The 16,493-nt window shown below is 45.1% G+C and overlaps 6 protein-coding genes across 6 annotated transcripts; 3 read left to right on the forward strand and 3 right to left on the reverse strand.

The window, feature by feature from the left end:
- Window positions 1-1,264: 1,264 nt before the first annotated feature.
- Window positions 1,265-1,490, reverse strand: LACBIDRAFT_315269 (uncharacterized protein; the record flags this gene model as incomplete). Its single annotated transcript, XM_001889577.1, has 2 exons — window positions 1,265-1,425; window positions 1,475-1,490. The coding sequence occupies 2 exons, from the start codon at window positions 1,488-1,490 to the stop codon at window positions 1,265-1,267; spliced, it is 177 nt and encodes a 58-aa protein (XP_001889612.1).
- An 818-nt stretch (window positions 1,491-2,308) lies between these two features.
- Window positions 2,309-2,677, forward strand: LACBIDRAFT_315270 (uncharacterized protein; the record flags this gene model as incomplete). The annotated part of the gene is made up of 1 exon (XM_001889539.1): window positions 2,309-2,677. One exon carries the CDS (start codon window positions 2,309-2,311, stop codon window positions 2,675-2,677), a length of 369 nt encoding a protein of 122 aa, XP_001889574.1.
- A 2,005-nt stretch (window positions 2,678-4,682) lies between these two features.
- On the forward strand, window positions 4,683-6,242 carry LACBIDRAFT_315272 (uncharacterized protein; the record flags this gene model as incomplete). Its single annotated transcript, XM_001889540.1, has 11 exons — window positions 4,683-4,760; window positions 4,818-4,827; window positions 4,882-5,034; window positions 5,091-5,150; window positions 5,198-5,423; window positions 5,489-5,583; window positions 5,638-5,676; window positions 5,730-5,777; window positions 5,832-5,947; window positions 6,002-6,027; window positions 6,077-6,242. Exons 1-11 carry the CDS (start codon window positions 4,707-4,709, stop codon window positions 6,240-6,242), a joined length of 993 nt encoding a protein of 330 aa, XP_001889575.1. The 5' UTR covers window positions 4,683-4,706.
- An 884-nt stretch (window positions 6,243-7,126) lies between these two features.
- LACBIDRAFT_334764 (uncharacterized protein) lies at window positions 7,127-7,966 on the reverse strand (the record flags this gene model as incomplete). Its single annotated transcript, XM_001889578.1, has 5 exons — window positions 7,127-7,343; window positions 7,396-7,416; window positions 7,469-7,632; window positions 7,811-7,841; window positions 7,869-7,966. 5 exons carry the CDS (start codon window positions 7,964-7,966, stop codon window positions 7,127-7,129), a joined length of 531 nt encoding a protein of 176 aa, XP_001889613.1.
- Window positions 7,967-8,587: 621 nt separating this feature from the next.
- On the reverse strand, window positions 8,588-11,632 carry LACBIDRAFT_334765 (uncharacterized protein; the record flags this gene model as incomplete). The annotated part of the gene is made up of 2 exons (XM_001889579.1): window positions 8,588-11,064; window positions 11,221-11,632. 2 exons carry the CDS (start codon window positions 11,630-11,632, stop codon window positions 8,588-8,590), a joined length of 2,889 nt encoding a protein of 962 aa, XP_001889614.1.
- A 1,808-nt stretch (window positions 11,633-13,440) lies between these two features.
- LACBIDRAFT_334766 (uncharacterized protein) lies at window positions 13,441-14,441 on the forward strand (the record flags this gene model as incomplete). Its single annotated transcript, XM_001889541.1, has 5 exons — window positions 13,441-13,510; window positions 13,724-13,779; window positions 13,841-13,865; window positions 14,121-14,197; window positions 14,355-14,441. The coding sequence occupies 5 exons, from the start codon at window positions 13,441-13,443 to the stop codon at window positions 14,439-14,441; spliced, it is 315 nt and encodes a 104-aa protein (XP_001889576.1).
- Window positions 14,442-16,493: the final 2,052 nt, after the last annotated feature.

The raw sequence follows: 16,493 nt of genomic DNA on the forward strand, positions 1-16,493 counted from the left end.
GATCCATACTTCTCTGGAAAGCTGTCTGCTCAAACAAGCTCCTCGCCAACGTTGATCTGGTCTTATTCCTCAATAAATGTGATATCTTGGAGAAGAAGCTCAAGTTAGGGATCCAGTCTGTCTTTGCCCTTTTCTGCGTTGATATTTTTTGACTTTCGCGTTAGAGTGTCAAAGTACATCCGCAGTTACGGGGACAGGAAAAACGATCTGGATAGCGTTTCCAAATGTTTGTTCCTTGGTTCTGCCTCCTCGAACGATTCTTCTGATTTGCATGCATACAAGACCTCCGGAACAAGTTTAGCGCTATCCACAGACAATACTCGCCTAACCCAAGAAAATTCTATGCATTCTTCACGAGCGTGACGGATACGGCTACTACGGCTGGTATCATCGCCAGTGGTGTGTTTGGTCATCTTTTCTTTGGGTGGTGTGCTGATGAAGGAGTGCAGTGAGGGATATGGTATTCCGACAAACTTTGAAACAGTCTAAACTTCTATGACCTGTCCTCTTGAACCTATGACATCGATCAAACATCGATAGGAGTATCGAAGCCCATGTCTATTGACCATTATGTTGGTTCCACTATTGAACAGAAATAAAGTTCGCGACCGCGACTGCGACATGAACAACCACATTCCTATCTATTCATCTTGGCTTGCTTGCCCTATTACACTCCTTCGCAGGCACCGGAGTCGATCAATCACAGCCTGCCGGCCGCGGCGTCGCACTCAAGTGGGTGAGTTCCACTAACGCACTTGCTATGTTTACTGTGCATCCCGCCCCGCCACCGCCGCGGATAATAGTCTGTAGAATTGTACACACTATATACCAATACATCATTCCTCCAGCCTTCCTCTTCCCCCACCCCCTGCGAACACAATCACATAAGTAGTTTTGGTATTTATAGAAATTAAGGGAGAAATTAAGAGAGAATAAATACATTTTGTAGGGAGTCACAATCTGGAATAAGCGGCTGAGAGTGCACGGTTGGAGGTGGAATTCGAAAGTCGTGGGGTGTCATCCACAACAACCACAAAATGGTGCGTCCCCCTCATCTCCGCCGCCGTTCCCGACGACTAACAGCGTACGTACGACAGAGAGGAGGCGCACGTTACCCATAAGCAAGGCAATCTGGTCGCCAGCTGGTACGACCCTCTTTGCTTCTCTGCCTACTCTGCCCGTTAACGTACTGGGTACGTTGTTAGAAAAAGGGTGGTGCAGCCAACACGGTGGATTCCTTCAATGTTGGTGAGTTGGCTTATCTTTACACCTGAAACGCTGCGTCGTCAGGTACCCCCTCATCGTAGAGGTGTCGGATCCCAGAGTATCCCCCGAAGAGAAACATGAACCCGCACGCCAAAAGAATGCGGGGTCCTCTGCGGTCGACGATTCGGCCCCAAATTGGGCCGCTAGCGTATACACCGACTGAATGGGATCAATGCGAGGCTAGAAAGGGAGAGAAGGTGGCACTCACTTATCAAGCCGACCATATTCAGCTGGGTGTGCGTGATAGGGAGTCGTGATCCGAGCTGGGAAGTGTATGCTGGATGAAATGAAAGAAATTCATGTAAGTACCCGGTCAGTACTGACCCAATGTATGAGAAGAGAATCCCCGAATGAAACGGAATGAGTGGTCACCGAACCCTTTCAGGGGGGCTCGGGGCTCGGCTACAGTCAAACATCTAGGCCCAGTGAAAGCCAAATGAAGAAAGCACTCCGATGTGCCCCGGGCCCAGGCCTCAGGCCTCAGGCTTCAGGTCGTGTGCCGCCGAATATCGCGTGAAACAAGCGTGAAAGCGCACTCTCGAATGGCCGCACTACAGTGTTTTGCATGTGAGATTAGAATTCAAATCTCACGAAAACTTGTTTGTTCTTGTGGTCTGTGACTGATGGGCCTCGGTGTCACAGCGTTGAACGTTGAACTTCCTCTGCCAGAGCGCTCTTAGTGAAGGTCACGGGTAGCCGATAAAGGATCTAGTCTTCCGACTAGATCCTTATTTCTTCAAGTGGAGGAGTCCCCTCCCTTGGAACTTGGTTGGAACCCGCATTTACGTCGATGATTGAATGTTGATTCTAGTGTTGCCGTCGAATCGAAGTGACTTCGAGGTCACCTTGACTCAAGGCAACATCACACATTACAACTAATACAAGAACAAACAACTTTTCGTGAGATTTGGATTCCAATCTCACATGCAAAACACGAGGACATCTGGGATATGGAAATTCCGGCCGTCCGGCGGACTGGCGGATCCGGCACGCCAAACTCTATCATCTCCACTCTTTCTGTGCACGTAGATGGTCATTTTACATGTACAGTGATTCAATACTACTATTATGTATATGTATGGTATACAAGAAGACTGAGTATCTACAGGTGGAAGCGGCGGTTATCAACTGGCAGTCCCCAAGGTGGTTAGCGTCGCTTCGCCGCTGTCGACCTGTATGCAAACGTGCTTATAAGCCTGAGGTCTCCGTGATACATTTGTTTCCGCTTCCTCTCTTTCTCCCACTTCACGTCCTCGCCAGATTCTCCTTCTCCCACACCTTCAAATGCTCCTTACGCGCCTCCCAAACGAGCCTCCCAGCAACCTCCACTAGTCTCCATCATCGGGGATTTCCAATACCAGTCTTCAGGTTCGACAACGTGAGCTTCTCGGGGGACTTTGAATGGCGTTAGGAGGAGGGGCGTGTAGCACGGATTGCATCGCCATTTCTGGGGACTTGTATGTAGAAGATCCGAAGGATGGGCTATAAGATATCGTATCTACATAGTATCAAAATGTATCGTGCTGCGATTCAAATAAAACTCACAGGGCTATTCCGAAAGGTGTGAAGGGTATCGTCCAATCGGTGTGGAAGCGAGAGATGGTGTCGACGGCCAGACACGCGCTCACAGCGGCGGTGTTTGGCTTTTGCGCTTTGGTATTGACCGCAAGGGCGGAGGGCGGCCTTCGTCTGGTTTGTGTAACTGTGCAGCGTAGAATACATTGGAGATGTCGTGGTTGGCGTCCTCGTCAATGTTGCAGACTTCCTCAATATCGAAGTGGTTCCCTCGTCCCGTTGTCGTTAGCGCTACAGTGCGGTCCGCATCGTCACGAATCATTTTCCCTTGTCGTGGTCGTCAGGCAGTTGTACAGCTACCAGTGTAGTTGTAGATCTTTTTCCCTGTTCAGTCTCACTATAACTATAGCCGTAAACTTACCAAGTGTCAGTGTCGCGGTTGTCCATCAGGCCAATGTCAACGTTAGAGTTGCGTTCATTCATGCCATGTAGAGAGTTCTTGACGAATGGGCAGCAGAGGAACTTGCGGTTGAAGTCAAGATCGGAATTTGCCGCATGGCTGACAAATTCATTTGCCGGACGCCGGACACGCGGAAATTCCAAATCCGAGATTCTTTGCAAAACACTGTAACGACGCACTAGTCGTCGTGAAGCCAATGCTTTTTCTCCAAAGCCAAAGACAGCTTGCCCACTACTAGGCCCAGCGCAAGTGCCATGACAGCAACTCCTGCTTCCTTCAAGGGGGGTCTGAATCACTACCCACTCATCCTCACTTCAACAAAGATCGTCGAAAAGATGTGCCCGAAATTCAAACCTCCTCGCCTGAATAAACCTGCAAGCGAAATCCATTAGGTTTAATAACAGACGTCAACCTGACACCAACTCACATACTTAATTGGTTCCGGCGGTGAGAACGACGATGAGATTGGCGATTAAGGTCGTGAGACGTGGAGTACTATAGAGCGCCGGGACTGCTGAAGGATTGCTAGGCATTGTACACGCAAAGAGTGTAGTGGAAGAGGAGAGAGGCTTCATCTGTGCATTCTGTGGAGAAGCGGGACTAAAATATTCTCACGGCCTACCAACGCCGTGGTGTAATCGGCATGACCAGAAAACCGGTAAAAGCCGGAAATCTATCTTGCCATCATACGTATAACTGCAGAATTATTAACAAGACACCCGCAGGAGTTCTACCTCCGTCTTCCCACCTCTAATCTGTATTTCTTTCCGGTCATCTTTCAAGGAGACAGTGCTGACCCTGCACTCGAATCAAACAAGGGCGACCTGTGCCGCCTGGGTTACAATTCTCTATTCAATTATTCCCGGATGGACGCTAGTGGTGCTGCGAGGTGAACCGAAGCGGATCGAAGGGGGAAATGCACCAAGAATGCACCTCCATCCATTCAAGGTGAACGAGGAATTCGGTGATTCCCGATCAGCCAATAAGATCGTTTCTGGTGCAGCGCACGCACGAGGGGTTTTGAGTGGACGGTTTTCGCTCTCCGCTTTCTGGCCCTTATCGCACACTCGCCCTTGAACAAGTTGATCCTTTAGTGGTCCTGAATCGGCGTGTATGGGCTCAGTGGCTTCGGCGCGTATCATCTCTCTTTGCATCGGTTTTTGCCAAAGAAACAGAACAAAAGTGAGTCCACGTTTCTCCCCAGTTCACCAGTCAAATTATGTAGAACTGACTTTTAAGGTCTAGGGGTGGTAACATGATCGAACATCGAGGTTCAGCCTGGGATTGGCACTGGTATTGATACCTCGGCCCTTGATACACTGTCCGAGTTCTCCCACCGTTAAAGATAGGGGACGCACGGTACTTTTGATTCAGGTTCGGTTCTCCTGACAAGCTATATCATGTCAAGGCACTGAGCAGAACCCATTCTCCACCTTTGCACTCCCGATTCCACATCACCTTAGACATGGCAGCGCCCGCTCAGTTCATTGATTATGTGGCTGCAGAACGGCTTGCTACGGTGCGTATCTACATGTCTATAAAGTCGTCCTTCCCCTCTAACGAAAAAAAAACACAGTCGTTCGATGGTAAGCCGCCTACGACGATTTCAAGCCTCTAAAGCTGATGAGTCTTCCACGCAGTTGGGGCGGCGATGCTATTGGTATACGACTGCTCACTGACGTTGGGCATGGAGATTGAGTTTGTGTGGTCATCGCCATGGGGGTTTATGACAGTGCTTTATATCGTTCAGCGATATTTGCCTTTCTGTGACGCGATTTTTCTCTGTCTGCCTCGTGAGTACACATGAAGTACCTCTCTCTTTACAATGTTTCACCACTTTCTCTTCTAGCCCAATTGGCGGCAAATATCGACCCACATGGCTGCCTCATTGTTAATATGATACGAGGGTGTACGCATTCTCTTTAAAACGTGGTCGTTTGGCTCATCGTATCATAGGGTTGATGATTTTTGGCTGGATTTTGTCTGAAGGTGCGAATTCTCTTCATTTTATTATGGTATATATGGTGTCCCTAATAATGGCTATTCCTAGCAATCTTGACCCTACGCGTATGGGCAGTATGGAAACGAGATCGGCATATTGGTGTCTTTCTGATATCCCTAATTACGCTCGCAACCGTGGCGGAAATATATGTGACGAGAATCTTCCTTCTCGACCTGCGATGTTTGTCCACCATCTGTCATACTGAACTATCATCTCACCGCAACTGACACCCCATGTTCAGTTAGTACAAAGCCATACCCAGAATTTGTCGGTTGCTTTTTCACCAGTGCAAACCACATCGTGTACGTGAATTGGGTTGTATTCATGATTTACGAAGCTGGTAAGCATTCATTTCTACCCTGGTGTACGGCATCCGCAACTAATTGTCTCCCAGTAATACTGGTCCTGATGATAATTCCTGGAATTGCTTCCTGTAAGACCCATACAGGACCTAGTTTTCCGCTTGCTCATAAGCTGCCCTTTCAGATCGGCGAGGAGGGAATGCTGATCTGCATCACGTCATATATGGCGAAGGTAAGATATTGAATTTCACCGAAAGAGATGCATCTAATTTGCCTTCAAACATAGGAATAATAATGTATATCTACCTTGTTGGTAAGCGACGGTCGGCACGACACATTCATTGTGCTAAAGCAGCAAAAGCCCTTTCAATAGTCAACGTCGTAGTCGTGTGTGCGCTCTCTGTAAGCCGATACAGTGTCTTTGTGTGAACCAAACTAACCACTCAACTTCTGCAGAGAGAGTATCTCGCCGTTATTGCTACGTACGTTTATATTCTACCTCTACATGCAAAATGACTGATCAAGTCAAAGTGTGGAACGCGTACTCCATGCACTGTTGACGAGTAGGGTCGTGCTCCATCTTCGAGAATACATAAAAATGCGCCAACCATCGTGTACCGATGGTCTTACAGACCTACACGTTGACCTGGATGCTAGCCAACCGAAAAGCCGATTGCAAAAACGATGGAGAGTATGATACGCCTTGACTCCGGTTTTGTTTCTGCGGCGATGTCCGACTTTTAGAGCGGATGGAATCTATCACGATACGTTATCTTAGTTTTTGAGAATGACAAGGCGTGAGGTATGTACGAGTGACCTAGATAAATAAATTACGTTGTGTGGAGACTTTTAACGGTAGATTGGGTGCTACACGTGTGGGTGCTGGGTAACGACGGTCGTGGAGTAAAATTTGGGCGTAGGGTGTTGTTTGATACCAACGCGAGGATGTGCAGGAATGCTATATTGGCTCATAGGATTCGGAAACTCTTTTAATGGCGTGTATCAGTGATGTAAGAACTTAGCATTAGTGGCGCATCAAACTTGGTTGTGGAATGATTCGATTCACCTTGACATGATTCTCGTCGGCGTGCTGAAATTATTCGTTAGCTATGCCTCGAATTAGAGGGTCAGAAGACTCACCACCAGCGAGAAAGAGTTGAACAAAACAGCTGTCTAGCGTTGTCTGAGACTCGGACAACGTTTTATAAGTTGTTGATCAGAATATGTTGACCAAAGTCTTAGTTTGGCTTCGTCACTCTCAGTAAAAAAGAAACCCAGGTAAAAGTGCGGCAGTGGTCGCGGCACAGTCAGTTCTACGATTACATGAAGTAGGTGTCGTTTTTCCAACTTTTACCTGACTAAAAATCAGTAAGAGCGTTTCCCGTGAGCCCCCATCAGTCAATTCTGGTTATCCCGATTGCCTAGTTGGAATTTAACCAGTGCCAAACTTCCCGTCAGATTCGAGAAATTGTTCGGATACCCTCAATTCAGCTACGAAAATTTACCCCAGAGCTCACAATAAATCATAATACGGCTTCCCGGAAGAATAAGTAGGCCTCAGAGTCAAAGACGGACGTCGACTCAACGTCGAGGTGAGCTTTCGGATTTGACATGGCTTTCCTCATCTTTTTGTGTTTTACTAGCTACTTCGCTGCTTGGGGCTTCCTCGAATATGGATGACAGAGGCGTCGTACTACTTTGCTGAGCAAAATTAAGGCTGAACGTTTGACTGGGTTCAACTAGCTGATGCCGAGCACGTCTCCGGCTATTCAGAACGCTAAGGAGCACGTTGGAATACCTATTCGAGTCAGCATGTCTCAAAAGACATTCACAGCTCAGGGACAACTTACAAGCCCCCCAGAATGTAGATTCTGGAAGATTAGACATCAGTAGCGTTCACACTAAGTTTATCGCTTGACTTACATTCCAACTCGGTTGAGTGAATTTGTCGGAGGTCTTGAATATAAAATTAGTTGAACAAGAGTCGTGATCAGGGTGACGGCGGCGGTCTCCAAAGTTACAATAATGAAACGATCGATAATACGCTTCGTTGGCTTGAATGGGGATTCTAGTTTTGCCTGTACGAGCTAGAGAAAAAGAGAAGATTTGAACCAGTTTAAATTTCACTAAGAAGAACAGCAGTACCAGAAATGTCATAGTTGCAACGATGATGGAATCACAGATCAAGGTCCCCCATAACCAAAGCTTTTGAGGGGAAGGTTGAGCACTTTAGGCATCTCGGAGATATAGCAAAAGAGAACGTACATCAGCTGAAAGGTCTAAAGTATGCTGTCGGCTGGATAAGCTTTCAGATTGAGCGCACTACTGTACGATTACAACTGGTGTTGCACAATCCTCGGTAAGTGTGATGACCAGTGACATGCCGTGACATGGTGTCACAGGCCCAATATCTTGAGACATTGAGTTTGTACTTTCCACAGCACCTATTCAATATATTTTTTGCAATGGGTTTGATTGAATTAAGTGAATGAATCAACTGGGAGAGTTTTCCCTGGAGAAATTGCATTTATTGCTCCAAAAATGCGAAATCAGTCTGTTTTCCCTGCCAAATGAGGCAGTCTGAAGAGATTGGACTATAACTTTTCAACAACAGCACGTATGAACATGATTTGCAGACGGATTTTACTTAGAATTCAAATTCCAATCGATCTACGGATCCAGAATTTTTATTTGTGGCACCTGTGCCGAGATACCCTTGAAAATCAGCACTTTTACATGGTTAAAGGCTAGTAATTAAAAATATGGACCCGTAGGATTGTAGCCACATAGTAATCGATGATTTTGTCTCTGCAAACCTAAGCCCAAATCCTATCTGTTGTGAAGCTCATAGCTCGAGGAGGCAACCTTGGGCCAATAGGTGCTGCACAGCCACTGATCCAATTCCAGAATGAGTTGTGATCACTTCCCTTAGTTTTTCTTTTGTAGAATAGTTGTATAATAGCCTACTTTATACATTCAAAGTGTTGTAATAATGCTAAACATGAAAAATATCCAAAGAAAATGCAGTTTTCTGGCAACATCTCATTCACTCTCATAGCCCTCTATATCCTCCCAACCCTCCTCCTCATCCTCCTCATCCTCCTCATCCTCCTCATCCTCCTCTTCCTCTGACAGATTAATATTCTCACCCTCACTCTCCTCATCTTGGATGAGCTTCCAAGCACCATTTGTATGCAGATCAATAGCATCTACAAGTGCTTTGCGGATATCAGCAACTTTGGTTGGCATTGGCCCTTGCTTGAGATTTGGAGCACCTGCACTCTTGAAGAGTCTCAATTGGTCCTTGAGGGACGTGCCCTTGAGTCCTGGGACCTTTTCCTTGTCAAAAACAAGTTCCAACTGTGCAATCCGTTCTGCAGTTGCCTTTGCATTTTGCTCCCAAACCTCCTTGCGTGCAGTTTTCTTTGCTTGTCGTTGGTCACGGAAATCAGTAAGTTCATTGCGCCTTTTCTTCTCCTCCCCATTTGCCTCTCGTCCAAGTTTATGTATATACTGATAGTCTTCCTCAGTAAACTTTGTTTCCATAAATGCTTGTGTGTTATTGCGGAAAAACATTATCAAGGCATTGCAACTGAGAAGTGTAAGCTGAGGCTGATAGTGCATGAGGCATCGGAAAGACCCTAGCAGACCTTCATTTTCATCATTTGTTGCAGGCATATGTGCAAGCTCCCTTTCCTCTGCAGTTGCTTCATCAATTAGGCCACCAGGTGCAAATTCTGATGTGAAACGTTCCCATGTTTGTGCTGCTCCTTTGAAAAATGCAATCAAAAGATTGTGGAAGTGAGGGAGTGTAGGGATGAGGTCAAATATCTTCTTTACAACTGCAGGATTCTGCCACTTTTCACCATCTAGAGTAGCTGTTTTGTATGATTCAGAAATGTCTAGGTCTTTTCCAATGAGAATGTCAGGATTTGCAATGATTTTCTGCATATGATCATAGACACGAGAATGAAAAGGACCAAGGTCAAGCATGTTCTTTTTTTGGGCATCAGAAGTACGGATTGCTTTCATATATGGGTATGAAACAGCCTCAGCATAAATTGCAAGAACAGCAAGCTCAGTCACTGTTGAAGTGCAGTGGAGAGCCTTCCAGAGATTTAATTCCATGTGATTGAGTGTTGGATTTTGCTTGTTGATGCGTAGACTCTCAAGAAAATCCTTGAATTCATCTCCATAGAGAATAAGGGCTGCAGCAGCATTACAATATGACTGGAATCTATTGTTGGATGTATCGGGAAATGTAAATGGAACTCCCACATGTTCCCACCACCAATAACGAAAGATATCATGGTGGCCCCTTTTATTGTCTTTATTGTTGAAGATTGCACCTGCAATTTCTGCAGTTTTAATTGCACCACGTGTTGATTTGTGAAAAGCTCTTTCTTGAGCTGGTGTTAGGGTGTCACCTTTCTCAAGAGCAGTGGCTCGCTCTTGAACCACAGGATCATTATCACGATTGGCAAGAAGGACAGGGCGTTCTTCCTCAAGCCCATTCTCAATCCACCAAGCTGCCACTGCAAGATACCCTCCCCGAATAGTGTTCAGATCCTTGTGGCAACCACAGCCAGCCCAGATAAAGAGCCAGAAAATACGTTTTTCCTCATCAGAGAGATTATCAAACTCTTCTTTTCCCAACTCAGCAACTGCCTCTTCAATCATTTTGGCCTTCCTCTCAGCCTTCTTGATGTCAGACAGTTTGTTCCACTTATTTACCCCACCAGCTTTTCTAATCATTTCCTCTTCTGCTTTCTTGAAATAGTCACGAACCTCCTCTAATGTCATTTCTAACATTTTTTCTTCTCCAAGATGTTGATCAACAGCCCAAGCTTTCAGAGTTTCAAGCAATCGGGCATCTTTTTTTCCCTTTGCACAGTGATCAGTGCTCATTCCTGCAAGTTTGATCAAAAGTTCAATAAATTTGAGAAGTCCACCTGAGCGCTTTCCAAGAGGACTGTCATTGTAGAGGTCAATAATTTTCTTGAGAGTATTCTCCCAGTCTGCAATAGCTTCTTCACTAGATCCATCTTTTGATGATTGAATTCCAAAAGTTCGGGTTACTTGTTGCTTTGAACTGCCCTCTGGTGAAGTGTAATCCTCAGCAATAAGATGAACATGGCGGGAATTGTAGTTGATGCTACGATGGCTTGTACCATCTGCACTGAAAGTCATACTTTCTGCTTTTTTCATCTCATATCCAAGCTGAATTTGTGCAGCAAAATATCCCTCATGAAGAAATCGAGAAACAGAAGTGTGGCTGATACTGCCAACACCTGTTATTCCTGCAGATTTGAGGACAGCCAAAATAACCTCACCAACAAGGTTTCGTGAGCAGCCAGCCTTGACAAGTAAACGGACAACATTGTGTGTTTCCTCAGTGAAGACACCCTTTTGCATTAAATAGTGAACTGATCGTTGGTCTAAGATCTTCTTCTTGACTGAGGCTATTGATTGCTCCTTTTGTTTTTTACCACATTTGACTGCCTTGCGCAACTTGGAAGCTTTGTTTCATAATGTTGTCAGATCAGAGGTTGATTTAGCAAGCTTGGCATGGGATTTCTCAAGCTGTGAGGTCCACTTAGCCATAGACATAGAGAGCTCATTATGGAGAGTGTTATTCTGCTTCTGTAGTAATGCAATAGCCTTATGTGACTCACGAGAGCCTCTCAAAAGCTGCTTAGAAGTCTCTTTCTCTGCAGTCTTCAGGATCTCTACCTGATTCTGTAATTGGGTCAATTTTTGTTGCCCTCTTTTTGAGGTTTGGCGCTGCATACGAAGCTCATGATATGTTCTCTCATGCTTTTCCTGCCAAAGCACAGAGTTGTCCTTATGCATTTGCAGTTTCTGATTAGCCTTATCAAGCTCTGACTCAAGTCTGCAGCATTCTGTGTCTCTGTCAGCAAGCAGATTCTCCAGCTCCTCAATTCGTGACTTTGCAGCCTGTAAGCTAATCCAGAGATCATCTTTTGCAGTCTCTGAAGCCAATACAGCTCTCTTTTCATTGAGAACCTCCTGTGCTTTCAAGTTAGCTACTGCTGCCTGCCGTTTTCGTGATGCTAATGGTGCCATAATGTGAAGCCAGAGACGTTGTCACTACAAAGTGGCCAAGATGCAGAAATCACCTGAGATGAGAATTACCGAGACTCAGAGAACAAGCACAGAGCAAGAGAGACAAACAAGAATGAAGCCCAGAGAGAGAAAGGCAAAGAATCTCCTGACAAGAGTAGTACTAGAGATGAGAATAACTGAGAGAACAACCACAGAGAAAGAGAGACAAGCAAAAAATGAAACCCAGGGGAAGAGAGAGGTGACAAGGGTGGTACTAAGTTCTAACAATACCTGCAAAAATATATAGTTATATGCTTGAATTGAATGATCTGCCTATATCTATACCTAAAGCAGATGTTCAATTACTGAATAGATCCTAGATGCAAAACAATAATAAGATGTATATGCATTTCTGAAGCTCAAGCACAAACCCTCACTTGTAGTATGGACTTGGATGCTTTTTGATGGAAAAAAGCAGGCAAAAGCACAAAAAAATGGGGGTGTTTTGGGTCTACAGGCTGTTGAGGTGGTGGTCAAGTGTAAAGAAGCTGTCTCCAAGAAATCCAGCAACATTCCTGCATGCATGAGGGTGCCATGCAGATGCCACATGTTGTGCAAACCCATTCTGGAATTGGATCAGTGGCTGTGCAGCACCTATTGGCCCAAGGTTGCCTCCTCGAGCTATGAGCTTCACAACAGATAGGATTTGGGCTTAGGTTTACAGAGACGAAATCATCGATTACTATGTGGCTACAATCCTACGGGTCCATATTTTTAATTACTAGCCTTTAACCATGTAAAAGTGCTGATTTTCAAGGGTATCTCGGCACAGGTGCCACAAATAAAAATTCTGGATCCGTAGATCGATTGGAATTTGAATTCTAAGTAAAATCCGTCTGCAAATCATGTTCATACGTGCTGTTGTTGAAAAGTTATAGTCCAATCTCTTCAGACTGCCTCATTTGGCAGGGAAAACAGACTGATTTCGCATTTTTGGAGCAATAAATGCAATTTCTCCAGGGAAAACTCTCCCAGTTGATTCATTCACTTAATTCAATCAAACCCATTGCAAAAAATATATTGAATAGGTGCTGTGGAAAGTACAAACTCAATGTCTCAAGATATTGGGCCTGTGACACCATGTCACGGCATGTCACTGGTCATCACACTTACCGAGGATTGTGCAACACCATTACAACCAACTCTTCAGGCCGTTTAGGGCGTGACCTATTTCGATCAACTCGTCACTTCAACATCTGATGTGAGGCGTGACCAAGAGTACAATCTCTTCATCCATACTTCAGAAAATCAAGAATTGGCCGTCCCTGAAGGAAAATCTTCGATAATGGGATAGGTCTCCTTAGAAATTAATTGAAATATTCCTAGTGTTGTCTACACAGCTAGGAGCACCGCAGGCTCGAAAAAATTGGTATTTTAGACTACGAGAAAACGGACTTCAAAACCTGAGGTGATGCGTGACATCACGCTCACTTCCCTTCACTCAAACCGCTCTGTGATGCGTGACGCGAAGACTCGGTCATAATCGTACAGTATTATCAAATCTATGAAAATTTTGCCATGAAGTTATGAATCACGTACTGCTACTCCACGGGCAATCGCAGCCGCTAATTGCATAAACGCCACATAGAAAAAGTTCAATGCATGTAAAACAAGCCAGGGAAGGCCGTTAACCAAACAGATTATGCTTGAACTAATTCGATAGATTTTGAACTCTCTTTTCAGGGTCCATATTCGCCTATAAGGATGTTGGACGTCATGCGTGAAAACGAGGTTTTATGAGGACTCACCAGGCAAAGAAAATCTGAACAATGCAGGATTCTATCAATGGCGAAGTCAGGACGTTGAAGGATCGGTTGAGTGGAAGACTCGCCTATCCCAGTGAGTGGTATTGTAAGGACAGGAAACACAGAAGGGCCAGTGAAAATTGTTGGGTTTCCCCATGCAACTATTAAGCTTTGCTAAGCACCCGCAGTCACAGCCATCGACCGCACCTGATCAACGGTGAGGCATACCCAAACTAATATTTGGTATATGAAGGCGAGATAACAAAAATCGCAATGATGCGCACCTGCTACTTTGATAGATTTCAAGTCCCCATTCAAATGATTGGTGCAGAAGAAATCATCTGTAAATCCATCAGGAAACTGGTATATTTCCATAGATCACGCGGTTCTATGGAGGTAGCATAGCCTCTGTAGGTCTATGTAGGTGGCGAGTGGTGGCAGCAATCTTTGTAGGTATGTGTAGGTATTCAAAATACATCTGACAGGAAAACGTCCCATTGCACTTTGGTAACTTAGACTTTGATGTCAGGGACTTTGAGTAACTATTTCCACTTCATGGTCAACTTTCACTTCGGAAATGCATCTTTGACTTTGGTATTTACTCTTTTACCTACGTATACTTTTTTAACTTAGAAGTTGCGACATTGAAAAGATGCTAGAAATTATAATACTATTTCATCTATGTATATACTATCATAATGAAGCCTGCCCCAAGGAAGATACACTCATCAAGGCCAGGCAGACGCATGATGCCACCAATGTAAATGATTTCGTCAACTTCGTGGGTGTCGATGGCAGCTGAGGTGAGCAGAGTGACACTGCAAGGTGTTTTGGTCTTTGTCGTAAAGTCGGCAGTGAAAAACTTGATCAACTTGTCATTGATCTGATCTCCACCTACATTAGCGATAACAGCTGCAGATTTTGATGCTTTCCGATAGTTTGTGTTCTTTGAGGTTCAATCTCCTGTTTGCCACGATAAGGGTCAAATAAGGGTTAAACACTATATGAATCACTGGGTCACCTAACCGTCAAAGAGCAAGCCGCCCTTGCCATACACTGAACGCAATGGCATTCTCGGAGCTGATTTTCACATAAAAAGAAAATAAATAAATGTCGATTAGAGTAGTTGCACCTTGCTTCAAAGCAGGACCTTAATCTTCTGCACAGTAGTCGTAGCACAAACACCTCCCAGCATCCGATGCAGCCTTTTCAAGTGTGGCACGGGTATCAGAGAACCAGGCTGGGGCGGCGATGACCGCACCTTGGATTATTTTGCTCAGGAAGTCTTCGATGGAGCCTCAATTGGATGTGGGATTTGATGAACACAAAAGAGGTGCAGAGTGGGGAATAATGGAGATGAACGAGGACCCGCAATATCTGCTCAGTAACAGACTTTTTGGTCAAGTTGAAGTGCCCGGCCCTCACGAGAATAACACGATCACATATTCATGTGACACTGTTCGAGTTTGTTGAGAGAGCAATTTTCGCGCCCTTTCTTCCTTCTCCCCACCCCACCATCCTGATTCCTTACATGCGCGAGTTACCTATTTCAACCTCGGAAAAAGCGGATTCAACATGTCAAGCTGGCATCGATTGGAGCGGTTGTGGCTACGTCATGTAAGTCATTCTCTCCTTGTCAGTTAATCGGGTGCCCTCTACCCCTTCATCATGTGTAGATCCCCCTTGCCTCCCTCCTTCTCAGAACACTAATGCTCCTCTCCCCTCAGCCGATGAACACTGCAACACAATATCAGATGAGACCACATTCAAGAATTTCAGATGTTCCCATGAATAGTGTTTGGAAGTCCAGTCTCATGACTGGAAAAAGACCATAACCAGACCGGACCAAGACCATAACCAGACCGGACCAAGACTGCAAAAGACTGCAAAAGACCAGACCTGCAGTTAGGGTCTTTTATTTTTGCGATGTAAAGACCGCAAAAAAACCGGTTAACGTGAACCGGTCTTTTGTAGCCCCTTAAATACCCTTTGAAACGCACCCAAGAACGTACAATTTGGTAAAAAAACGAGAGAGATATGAATTAAAATGTAATTTACTTGATAGAAGCACCAATTCCTAACGGAATTTGACGTTCTTGGGCTCGTTTTGAAGCTAATAGCGATGTTAATAAATTTACCGATTCATAATTTTAAAATATTAGCCTAAAGACCGGTCATAAACCGGTTAAAACCGATGCAGACCGAAACCAGTCTATAGACTGCAAAATGACCGCAGACCACGGTTTTTTGCGGTCCGGTCTGGTCTTTTGACTTCTGGGGAAAAGGCAGACCGGTTACGGTTACGGTTAATGCCCCTGGGTATCAAAAAACCGGACCAAACCGGACTTTCAAACACTACCCATGAACAACATTCACCATTCTCCTTGGTAGGTCTCAAAGACCATATGTCATTTGCATGGGGGTTAATGAGTGTTTCTTAGGACATGTCTACTTTACAAAGCTCCTTCTCCCTACTCTCCTGTCAAGTGCGAAGACCCTTCCTAATGGGAAGGCTTGGGTCATCAACGTCAGCTCTGCGCTCACCACTATGGTTCCATCGATTTCAACGCATTGAAGGATGGCCCTGCGAGGAAAAAGAAGTTTAGCATATCAGGGTATGGTCAGAGTAAACTTGAAATACGAGGCGCACCTGAAGGATCTCCATGAGAACACAAAGGAAGACAAGGTAATGCCCTGTCTTCGTCAACATCGTTCCACGGTAAGCTCGATCTTTCTGTCTTTTGTTCGTATTTGAGACTCAGCCACCAACAGGAAACATGTGTCATTGACACCACTGCAGCACGCCCTATCCAACTTGGTGCTGAGGACTTTGTTGCAGCTAGGGAGGAATATAATGATGTTGTGTTTTCGGACGAGGAGGATGGTGATTTGGTTTAGGCAACTGAACTACTTTGTATTAGACACAAGTAGTTTTACATGCTTACAATATTATGACCTATTCTCCTATCGCAACCTCTGATCCAAATATCCTATGTGATATCACACCTACAGGTACCTATCATCGCATCTATATACACATGATTACCTACAGTAGCCTCCATATCAGGCTACCTCCT

This window comes from Laccaria bicolor, genomic scaffold (genome assembly GCF_000143565.1).
Source record: "Laccaria bicolor S238N-H82 LACBIscaffold_69 genomic scaffold, whole genome shotgun sequence".
Classification (NCBI taxonomy): domain Eukaryota; kingdom Fungi; phylum Basidiomycota; class Agaricomycetes; order Agaricales; family Hydnangiaceae; genus Laccaria; species Laccaria bicolor.